Here is a 12545-nt window from a genome sequence, read left to right as displayed (position 1 = left end):
GAGGAGTCACTCTTTTCTTCCTGTTCTTCATGTGGAAAATGGAATCCATTCTGTTTGCAGCATGAGAAATAGACCCTAGGACAAATCAGATGCATTATGTCACCTGTAAGCAGGACCCAAAGACTATTTTATGTTGTTTCAGTAAAATCTAGTTTGATTGATACTATCTTGACACAAGTATGAAGTCAAAATTGAATATTTTGAAAAACCTCAGTAAGAAGGTGTGAGGCATTTTCAAGTCCAGTATGCTGCAGTCTGTATAAAGTGTTTGTAAAATCCCGACTAGATTATGGCAACATTGTTCGTGGATCAGCAACAGCCTTTGACCTCAAGATGCTGTCCACCATGAAGTTACCAGGCTATCAACAGGAGTCCATTGGACCAGCCCAGTTTTGAGACTGTATGCGGAGGCTGTTGACCCATACTCTAAATCAGGCAGTGACTTCTTCTCTGTGAGACAGGACCTGGAAATGTTATCTTTTCCTCAGTCATTGGCAAGTAGTGTGTTCCACTGTCCAAACTTTGAGCAGATTTTCAGGAATTAGTTGCATAACACTGCCATTCAGGATCTGTGTTAAAGAATGTCTTGTGTATCAGATTTCAGAATAAGAAATGAGTGATAGCTGTCTTCATAGTGCCTTTAGAGGCCTCAAATAAGCTAGACAGAGAGCAAGAAATGTACTTCAGATACAATTTTAAAAGTTTGTTTTCTTCAGTTTTAAGACTGCATCAAAATTTTATTATTTATATTGATGAATCTAAACAAATTTTCAACTATTTTCCGTGATAGTATCTTTTAGAGTTCGCCTCCTGAAACAGCTAACAAATAGTGATGCTGATGTACAGTTCTAAAGGCACTGGAGCAGGTGGAAAGCCATCATAATATAAAGTTTCTCGTCTGCTCTGAGTCTCTCAGTGCACTGGAATCTGTAAAACAAATTTGTAGAGTAGAGAGGGGGGGGGGGGGGGGGGGGACTGTTGTGATTGCCCAAGATGCTTTATAGCGGATCTAAAACTGAAGCAAAGAGGTGGTAATTTGCCGGGTACTGAGACACATTGGGATACGGAAATATGATACAGCTGACAAAACAATCAAAGAAGTGTCTAGAGCAGGTGTTATGTTTTGGTGTACTGTATCCTACATGCTTATCATCTCATTGCCTGACAGAAAGATTGTGCATCACTGGGAAATAAAGTGGTTAGAGGTGGTAAACAACAAACTGTGTTCAATCAAATCAGCCACCTGGGCGTGCCAGCCACATCGTTGGAAGGAAGTGATACCCACTAGGTCATTATTAGGGTATTACCCATGGACACGAAGTTTCCTCCTCCTGTTTGATGATCCACCAGTATGTGAAGCTTGTGGATTACCACTTTCAGTGCAAAATATTTCAGATGCTGGTATAAGGGCAATGCTTAGTTTGGCTGGGTGCCTGTCAATCATCCGAGCTGATAACAGCAACAGTGTAAAACGCATTTTGAAATTTTTTGAAGCACCAGGCCCCCTATTGAAAGTGTTGGGAAGAATATTTCAGTGAGTTTAGAGTGGATGGCAGCATGGCCCCTGCTTTTTATTAAGTGGCCAGCCATCAGCATATAATAATCAGTGCTAGCATTTTTATGCTGTTTTTCTTCTCGTGAATGCAGCAATGAGGAATGTTAGTCATATTTTCCTCAGCTGCCACAAAAGATTTGAAGAAACTGCAAACAATTGCAGTATCTGGTGACCTCTGAAAATGCCTTCCCTACAGATATTAAAATCCTTTTAGCAACAGTAGACACAAGTGTATAAGCTCCTATACCAATCCCCAAAACCCATTAAAAAAAGGGGGTCAGCATCAATTCAGTTTTATTCAGCTACAAAGAAAACAGTGTGAGCAGACATTCTAATAGCCTCATGATTTTTTTTTTTTCAGTACCCCCCACTTTTTACACAATGTTTTAAGCACATTGGCTAAGTTTTGAAAAGAAAAATTGTGTTTCGCAAGAGCATTTCTCCAAACAGTTTTAATACTTTGTAAGATATCAATAAAGCTATTATATCAGTGACGAAACATTAATTTATGTTGACATAGCCAGAAGTTCTGCAGAAAGCTGCTAATATGTATTCCTGGGGAATTGTAGCAATTTCACTCATGATAGCAGCTGTATGTTGACACCCAGCAAGGGATGGAGGATACTGTGGAGTACCGTAAGTTCGGTATCATCATCATCATCATCATCATCATCATTTGTGGTTTCCTGTAATTTAGCACTTAACCAGCAAATTGTGTGTAGGCAAATTGTGAATAATAATTTGTCCAACATTTAAATTGCCTTCTGATTGGTAAGTAGGACACAGGTAAATATGGTATGTTGCTAGTTGAATGTTTCCCTATTTAAGCATCTTTGTATTTCAAATATCCCTGCATACACTTTCGGTAAATTATATTTATTATATCACAGTGAAAAATATTCATCACATGAACATTCACAGTCAAAATAGCAACGTATAAGGCATTCAACATAAGGAATTACTCTACTTGAATCAAATCCTGGTCACTAGTTTTTCATTTTTACAAACCAGATCTGAATGAACAAAAGCCTTGATTGGTTTGGATGACGATAGAAAAAAGTTATATTTAAAGCACTGTCCGAATACACCTTGTTGCAAGTTAATGTGTCATTTCCTGTGCTACACTGTCTGAGGGAGGGGAGGGGGCAAGGACAATTTTATTACTGCTGCTTAATTGTCCAAAATCAGTTTGCACCAGCGTTATTAATAAATATTCTACACAATTTATGTATTTAGTTTGTGTGTGTTTATTTTATTTATTTTTTTACAAGTCACACTGAAAAGGGTATTTTTATAATGGAAATGATTTTTTCTCTATAATTCTCATTTTGGTTTTATTTTTAAAGCTGATAGTTTTGAATTAGTGAAGACTGTGGAAATTTGTTCCCCCTAAAATGTAGCCGGCCTGCTGCCTTTTCCAAACTACGAAAGATGTGCGAGCCTCCCACAAGATATGTTTGGACAGTGATATCAATACAACTTTTGTCTGCCATCATCAAAATTGATCAAGGATTGTGTTCATTCAGAATTATTTTTATAAAAAACAAAAAGTCGTTCTCCAAGTAGGATGTTATTCAAAAGTGTAGTTCCATATGCTGAGGAAAAAAAGACTGCAAAGTAAAACTGATAAAAACCAACCCAGTTACCTACTAGTACATAAATATATTCTCTGTGTTACAGGAGGCAAGAGGAAAGCTGGTGAGGACAGTGACACAGATGATGATGATGAATTGTCCTTACCAGAAAAGAAGGTGAAATTAGAACCACTAGATGATGATGACTGGAGCAGTGGAGATGCTGGAGCTTCCAGTGCTTCATCAATTCATGATGACCATGAGAAGCAGCAGCACCGCAATTCTGCAAATTTTTCAGGAAAGCTGTTGGCAGTTCCCAAAAGCAAAGAACAGTATCTTATGGGACCAACAGTTAAAAGGTCTCCTGGAAGACCTAGAAAGATACGGCCACAAGAAAATACTTTGAATGGTGTTACAATTGTTCAGAATAAAAAGGATGATGCAGATGAATTGGCAGTGAAACTAGGATTAGAATCTGATTCATCTCCAGAACATAAAACAAAACTTTCTCAATCAAATGCAAACAAAGATTCAAATGCATCTCAGCCACCTGTATTGGTTGCAAACTCTAAAGGTGTTATAAAAGTTGATCCGCGGCAAGTGCCAAATCTCACTTCAGGAGTATACATAGTATCCAATAAGTCTGGAGTAGTAAAACTGGAATCTGTTTCAGGATCTCCGGCCATGGGTAAAGCGGTAACATCGAGCCAGTCTGTGAATAATGGAAGTGGTGAGACTAAGACTATTGTGACCCAGTCAGGTATTATAAGAAAACCCGTGCAGTCATCTGGTATTTCTCGTGTTGCTCAGGGCCCTGGTCAAGTGAAATTGTTAAGCAAAACTGCTGGTTCGGTTCGTCCCCAAGGCTTGTCTCCAGGACTAGTACGAGTTTCACCGACTGGTTCGCACCTGAAGAATTTCACACCTCGATTGGCATCACCTGGGCAGAGACCACCATTAACATCACCTCGTGTACTGGGTCCGAGGATGCAGTCAGGAACCAGACCCGTTTCTGTGTTGGCTGCTCGGCCGGGACTCGCCAATCCTGTAAGACCAGTACTGTCTCCTAGAATACCAGGAATGTTACGTGCTCCACTTAATGCCAAAAAGTCATCTATTGGTATACCTGGTGTTCAAACAAAAATAATGAGGGCAGTTAGCCCAAGAGTGCCAGTACAAGGAGGAAAGATAATGTCTTCGCTGTCTGCCCAGACACGAAGTGGTGTAAAACCAATACAAGCTATGCTTGGGAAAGCTGTCCAAGGAAACAATCCCGTGTCATCTCTTGCTACAGCAAAAATGAAGGTAGGTGAAGATGGAAATTCAAATGTATCAGTGAAATCCGTGACTCAACTAACACCATCTGGGGCTTCATTACAGGGCAGAGGAAATTTTGATGATGATGACGATGAAGAAGATGAAGAGGAAGAAGAAGATGATGACGATGACGAAGATTATTTGAATGAGGAAGAGGAAAGACCGGGGCGGAGCGTTGGAAGAGGACGAGGTCGTCGCAATGCGGAAACGTCAAAAGTTGGTGACTCAGATGGCAACAAGCAGCGAGATAGTAAACTAGTGGACACAGATGGTGTTCATATGGAATTCCATGAAGTCACTACAAGTGAAAGTGAGTCTGACGATTCTCTTCCGGAATTGCCTATGGGGGACCTTCCATCTCTTGAACCAGATAGTCCACCAAGACCTTTCACTCTTTGTCCAGAAACAGGAAAGATCTTGGGACGTGCGGAAGGGGAACCCACTCCTCCACCCAGCCCAGAGACGAAATCATCAGGCCAATCTGAACCTTTGCCTGGTGATTCAGGACCCCCACAAGAGCAAGAACCTGAAGAAATCTTACCTGACCCTAGACCTTCCTCTCCTCTCAATAAAGAAACTCTGTTGAAAGTTGAAATGAGCCCAGGTGGAACAACCGGAACAGTAGTGGAGGGTAATGAGAATGAAAATAGTAACTATGCGGATCCCCTGAGGACAGAGCAGGGATTGACAGTGACAAAAATTGCTGACTCTGCAGCAAAAAATTCACAGCAGGGAGTGAATACAACTCAGGTAGTGACACAGACAGGGAAGGGTGGATCTGGTATTTCAGTGCCTGCGAGAAAACTTTATGTTGATGGTGCTTCAGGTAAAATGAGTGGGGATATAGTGACTGTGACTGGTGAAGATGGTGTTGTGTATCAAATATCAACAGATGGTCAGCAGGTTTCAGATGAGTCAGGACAACAGTGTGTTTATGTTTCGACTGAAGGGGGTGAGGGAAGTGAAGAAGGTGCAGTGCTTACACTTGATACAGCAGTAGCTGAAGCTGTGGCACAGCTGATGCCAGAGCAAGTGAACGTTATCGGTGGTGCTGGTTGTTCCCAGTTCTTCATAAAGGGTGAAGATGGGACTGTGGTAAATCAGGAGGGACAGGAACGCCAGCAAGAGCAGAGTCAAGAGGAACAGCAGCTGGTGATGACCTCAATGGTGGACCAGCAGGCAGCCGATGAATCACAAGCACAAGTAGTGGCACATGTTGTCCAAGAAGGAGAGCTTGACCCAGTCACAGGTAAACAGAATCAGTAGTATATGATACTCTGTTATTCTGACAGAAAAAGTAAATTTTAATTACTGCAGAAACTTAGGAACAATATTTAATTTTACTTTTGGTGAATGCTATATTAGATTGTACTCAGGCATGTTGCTCACTCAATAGTTGCAGGGGCAGAATTATAGCAATAGAATGATAAACTTGAAAAAGGACCTTGTGAGTTAGATTTTTTCAGTTTCCTCTAAGTTCCATTTTTCTAAATTAAAACAAGTAAAAGTTACATTTATTTACACTAGATAGTGTCTAGTGCCTACACAGTTCTTGTGTTTTAATCCATATACCATTTCAAAAAATATCATCGCCATACTTGATGAGTTCTTTATGTATTATTAAAACTCACTTAACATAAGTTGTTATATTGCTGTGTGTATGTTACCCTCTTCTGGTTGGTTAATTAGAATTATAATCTTTTGTATTGTGTTTTGGAGTTGAAGGTGATACGAAACATTTACATGAAACATTTTCTACATTCACAAGCAATGATTAAACTATTCATCTGTTTGGTGCTGTGCTAGTGCTGAAAGCAATGTGAAACTACATCTGTTACTTTTCCCGAGGGCATGCAGCTCGACTGTATGGTTGTATGATAATGGCATCCTCTTGGGTAAAATATTCGAGAGAGAAAATAGTCCCCAATTTGCATCTCCAGGCGGGAACTACGCAAGAGTATGTTGTCATCAGGAAAAACTGAACTGATATTCTACGGTTTAGATCATGGAATGTTAGGTGCCATAATCAGGTATTAGGCTATGAAATTTAAAATGCTCAGTAGGGTGGTTGAAGTTAGTATATGGGGAATTATTGAAGTTCGTTTGCTGCATGAACAGGACTTCTGTTCAGGTGTGTACAGGATTATCAGTACAAAATAATAAGAAGGTAACACAGGAGTAAGTCTAATAATGAATAAGAAAATAGAAATTTGAGTAAGCTACTGTGAACAGCATAGTGATCAAACTATCATAGCCAAGATAGAGAGAAAGCTATCACCCCTGCAGTAGTGTCAGCTAGCTCTGCAGATGATAAAGAGAGTGAAAGAATGTATGATGAGATAAAAGAAATTATTCAATTAATGGAGAGGAAAATTTAAGTGTGTTGGAGTAAAGGAATTTGATGGAAGAAAAGGAAGAGAGAGAAAAATGGTAGAATAAGTACTGAGGGAAAGGGATGCCAGAGGAAGCTGCATGTAGAATCATGTGCAAAGCATAATTTTATCATGGCCATCAATTGGTTTAAGAATCATGAAAGAAGGTTGTGTATGTGGAAGAAATCTTTAAGGCACAGGAAGATTTTAGAGTGAACCATAATACAGAAATTTTGGAACCAGATTTTAAACTGTAAGGGGTAACCTTTCAGTTCTGTGTCTGTTGAAATCATGTGTTTCGAGGTGAAGAACTCGTCGAGGCACGTTCGAAGCATATTTTCATCCAGAAAGGAAGTTCCGTGAAGGGTGTTTGATATAGAGCAGAAAAGGTGAAAATTGGAGTGTGCAAAAGCGTTATCATGGAGTAGCAACACTTCATGCAGTCTTCGTGGTGGTTCTTGAATTGCATCTGCAAGATGCCTCAGCTGTTGGCAATAAACATCAGCAGTGATGGTTACACTTCGCGGAAGCAATTCGTAATAAACCATACTGTTGCTGTTCCACCAGATGCATGATATTATCTTTTGTGGATGTGCACAGGTCTTTCTGTGGGGAGGTGCGGCTTTGTTTGGGCTCAGCCATTCCTTCCTTTTCCATGTGTTAGCGTAGACACACCATTTCTCATCACTATTAACGATACAGCATAAGAATGACCAGTGTTGTTCATGAGCCTGTTGATACAAGCAAGCAAAGATGCACATATGTCCATCTGCTGATCTCTGAGATTTTGGCTTAGAGCATGTGGTAACTGCACACCCTATTTTTGAACCTTCCTCATTGTAAGCAAGTGTCGCACTATGACACAGTGAACATTACTCTTCACATTTGCTAGTTCTCGAGCACAATGACATGGATAATTGTGGATTTATGCATTTAAATGATCATCAAACCCCAAATATTTCTTGAAGGTGGAGAGCTACTGACGTCAAAATGATTTTCCTTAAAACAAGAAAACAATTTTCTTGTTGTACTCTGTCCAGTGGCATTATTCCTAATATGCTGCACAAATATTTCTGTCTGTGCTGCTGTCACCACTCTATTGATCTCAAACAAAAGAATGTGTCGGAAATGTTCTACTTTCTCCTCTTCATCACTCCATTTTCTAGGATTCACAGCTCCCTCTCACCATCTCCAAATGACAAAACGATGAAACTTAAATAGCAATAATGGACAACAAATAAAAAATGACAGGTGATAAATAAACACGTAGTAACCAGAATACCAGCATCCAAAACAAAAATGCTATGAACTTAATGCACCAACTTAATAAAAAACGAGATTGACAGAAAGTGCAACATGACTAATCAGGAATGGCTAGAGGATAGATGCGAGGCTGTAGAAGCATGTGTAACTAGGGGAAGGATGGATGCTGCCTGTAACAAAATTAAAGATACCTTTGGAGAAAAGAGAAGCAAATACATGAAAAATCAAGAACTGTAGTGGAAAACCGGTAGTAAGTAAAGAAGGGACTTTGAGAAAAGTTTTCATTTATTGGAGCTGTAATTTTAAGTAAGCTTGATATCCGGGCAAAAGTCACAAATGCAAATATGCGCATTGGTATAAATGTAGCCTTCATTCCGAATCCGAACTTCAACCAAATAGAAGCAGTGTCCAAGTAACATAACAAACAGATATACATTAAACAAACCCAAGACCATGACTGTATTAGGTTTATATTCTAACACATGTATAGTCCCAATTGACAGTTGGGTTACGAATTGTAAATTATACTATTATATTTCAGTGTAAAGCACTATAAAGTGATGGCCTTTCAGAAGATGGAGGGCAGCTTGGTGTTTGGCAGAAAGCAAATGGTCTCCCCAACCACTCCACCCAATCCTAATTTCAGTTAGCGCAATTAAAATTTGATAGGTTTTGAACTTTATTAGTTTATAAAATTCAACAATGGATAGAAACACTTTCTCTTTGTTCTTGTAATTAGTGATAAGCCTCTTGAGATGGAGAGCACAAGTCAGATTATTATTTTTGTTATAAATTTTTGTTTGATGATGGTGAAATTTAGTGGTCAAACTGGGAGTCAGGAACATATAACAAAGTCTGTTGATTGAATTGCAAGTGAACATTTTTTTGCAAGAATATACTGTGTCATGAACATTGATGATCCTTATAAAAAATAGTGCTTGTATTAACTGACTATCCTGTAGTCTCTAGGTTGAATAGTTGATACTTTATGAAGAAAACCATATGGTGCTGGTGTAATATTTTAAGATATTTATTATTTTAGAAACCAGTTTTTGGCTGTTATGCCTCTGTCACGTATAAAAAGATGAATACGTATGGCTGTGACTTTTTTGGGGGGGAGGGGGGCAAAGATTTTAAAGTAGTCCATCTAAAGAGTATCTTGGCTGGTTTTCAAATGTGACAATTGTTAATGTTTGATATTGGACTAAAGAAACAGGATTTATTTCAGCAAAATGAAATGTAATACTATTTAGCTTAGATAAAGTATGTAAAACACTGAATAATGAACTGCATGATAAATTACAACACTTGTCCTGAGAAGAAAAATAAGTTGAACAACATAGAAAACTTTGGTGAGATGTTCCAAGGGTGTAACTGATCAAGTTATCTTGTCCTTGGAAGGTCCAATATTACAAACTGTTAAAATATTACAAGTGAGACCAAACAGGTAAGTGAAAACAACTGTAAGTGTACTAACTACAATATTAACAGTGCAGGTAAAACTATAGAAACTAAATAAAAGAAAAATGGTGCATATGAGTAGGATGGGTAACTTACCAACAGTGTAAAGTGTATGGAAACAACATAATCAGTGAAGGTGGAGTATGCCAATGGTACATTATGTTTAAAAGTAGCCTAATTAATGTTCATGATGAAGAACGAGGTGGGTGACAGCATTGTGACTGATCGACTGGGTCACAAAAGTCAATGAGAAGATTCAGGAAAACCACTGATTCAAAATAACTGAGTCCTCATTTAATTTTCCACAAATTTCGCGAAGTTTGTTGTATGAACTCCTTGCACAGAAGCTAGGCTATCATAAGTTTTCTGTAAGATGGTTACCCAAAGTCTTGACAGAAAACTACAAGAATCAACATATGGCTGTGTCATTGTCATTTCTTGGTTTTTTTGAAAAAACTGGTGACTTATTATGTGATCAGATCATTACTGGAGATGGGACTTTGGTCAAAAATGTGAACTGGAAGACCTAATTCCATTCTTGATGAGAGGTTCCCAAGAAACCAATAAGATCCGTGCAAACATTGCCTGCAAGAAAGCTTATGGCACCTGTTTTTGTTACAGGAAAGGTGTGCTTGTTGTTGATTTATTTTAATTTGATTCCTGATCAGGTTGGAGATTTTACATGCTCGGGGTCTGGATGTTGTGTTGTCCTCATCATCATTGATATGCCAAAATGGCATCAAATAAAAAGACTTGCACTAGGTAGCCAAACAACCCCAGGTGTCTACTAGCCAGTAATGCTATCTGCCCTACAGTCAGGATCTTGCATTCAGTAATTACCATCTGATTTAAACGGAGAAGACATTGCTTGCAACACAGCAGTTTGACATACATGTGGAACTGCAGGAAGGTGTGACTAACTGATTGAAGTGTAAGGTGCCAGAATTCATGAGAATTGAATTTCAGAGCTCATGCGCCATTAAGGTAAATGCCTAAATTCTTGTGAACTGAATTGTACGAGAACAGAATTTCAAAGCTTGTTCATGACTATGAAAAATGCCTTAATTTGTGTGGAGACTATGTTGGAAAGTAGTATTTAATTGTAAAACATCAGTTTTCCTATACTTTTTTAATACCAAAATGTAATCTATTTTCCGGATAACCCTCTTGTTTGACTCTGTTACCTACTTTCTCTCAATATGAATTCTATAGCTCCCAGACATTTTTATGGCCTGTCTAAACTCGATAAAGACAATATCCCAATCTGTCCTGTAGTGTATTCTCATCTCTGTGTTGCCAGTTCGCCAGAAAGTTAAATAACTTGTCCAAAATCAGGACCAAGTTTAAATCTTGTTATGGTATTATTAATTAAGTTAACATAGTGAATTATTTCTGTTTCAATGCCAAGATGTACAAACAGTTAAATGGTCTAGTTATGGGTTGCCCCCTCAGCCCAGTCCTAGCAGAAATCTTCATAGAAATTTTGAAAAACATTTCATGGAAAATAACATACTCTCTCACAAGATTGGGTGCTGGTTTTCATATGTTCATGAGATGCTGAGCTTTTGGGTGGGTACTATGACAACTTAAGCATTCCAAAAATATCTAAATTCTAAGCATAATAATATCAAATTCACGGTGGAGTTGGGGGGGTTACTCCATAACCCTTCCATTGATCATATGGATAGGGGTTCATGTATGTAGTGTATGCTGTATCCGTTGAAGAACATTCGACTGTGGTTGACCGATAAACTGCGTATTTATCTTGTACAAAAACATTTACATGCTTTATTATTTATTTATCTACATCCACGTAGGTACTCTTCAAGCCACCATAGTGTGCATGGCAGAGGGTACCCTGCTAGTCATGCTTTCTGGATATCTAGAAATTTGGAATCTGCCTGTTGCCCTCCATTCATAGTTCGCTGTATTATCACATGACCAAAGGTAAGCTGAGTTTCACATGAGCGATGCTTGCTAAAGCCATGCTGATTCGTGGACATAAGTTTCTCGGTCTCAGAAAAATTTATTATATTTGAATTGAGAATATGTTCAAGGATTCTGCAGCTAACTGAAGTTAGGAATATTAGTCTTTAATTTTGCAGGTCCATTCTTTTACCCTTCTCATGTGCTGGAGTCACCTGTGCTTTTTTCCAGTCAGTTGGGTCTTTGTGCTGGGCAGATTCTTGATGAATGCAAGCTAGGTAAGGGGCCAGCACTGTTGAGTACTCTCTGTGAAATAGATTTTGGATTCCATCCAGACTTGCTGACTTATTTTCTTTCAAATTTTTTAGTTGTTTCTCTGTACCGGGGATGCTTATTACTTTGTCTTGGGAGTGTTTGATGGTCAAATCACAGTACTTTTGAACAATTGTCCTGCATGAACGATTTGTTGAACGCGAAATTTGTGTGCGTACTTGAATATACACACAAATAATGAATTGGAAACATAGCTTAACAGTCATTGAGAACTCATTAGTAATGTACTGTACTAATACAGTATGTTGTTGTTGTTGTTGTTGTTGTTGTGGTCTTCAGTCCTGAGACTGGTTTGATGCAGCTTTCCTTGCTACTCTCTCCTGTGCAAGCTTCTTGATCTCCCGGTACTTACTGCAACCTACATCCTTCTGAATCTGCTAAGTGTAGTCATCTCTTGGTCTCCCTCTATGATTTTTACCCTCCACGCTGCCCTCCAATGCTAAATTTGTGATCCCTTGATGCCTCAGCACTTGTCTTACCAACCGGTCCCTTCTTCTAGTCATGTTGTACCACAAACTCCTCTTCTCCCCAATTCTATTCAATACATCCTCATTAGTTATGTGATCTACCCATCCAATCTTCAGCATTCTTCTTTAGCACCACATTTTGAAAGCTTCTATTCTCTTGTTGTCCAAACTATTTATCGTGCATATTTCACTTCCATACGTGGCTATACTCCATACAAATACTTTCAGAAACGACTTCCTGACACGTAAATCTATACTCAATCTTAACAAATTTCTC

The 12545-nt window shown here is 38.8% G+C and overlaps 1 protein-coding gene across 5 annotated transcripts in view; it reads left to right on the top strand.

Moving 5' to 3' along the window:
* LOC124607023 overlaps positions 1 to 12545 on the top strand; it is a 116218-nt gene that overhangs the window by 66765 nt on the left and 36908 nt on the right. For 4 of the 5 annotated variants that reach the window (XM_047139186.1, XM_047139185.1, XM_047139184.1 and 1 more), the window contains one exon: positions 3236 to 5695. In XM_047139186.1, the coding sequence (XP_046995142.1) occupies positions 3236 to 5695 (2460 nt within the window). The remainder of the gene's footprint in view (positions 1 to 3235; positions 5696 to 12545) is intronic. The other variant, XM_047139187.1, reaches the window with a different exon arrangement.

Source organism: Schistocerca americana, chromosome 3 (assembly GCF_021461395.2).
Source record: "Schistocerca americana isolate TAMUIC-IGC-003095 chromosome 3, iqSchAmer2.1, whole genome shotgun sequence".
NCBI lineage: Eukaryota > Metazoa > Arthropoda > Insecta > Orthoptera > Acrididae > Schistocerca > Schistocerca americana.
This window is presented reverse-complemented; position numbering and strand designations above follow the sequence as displayed.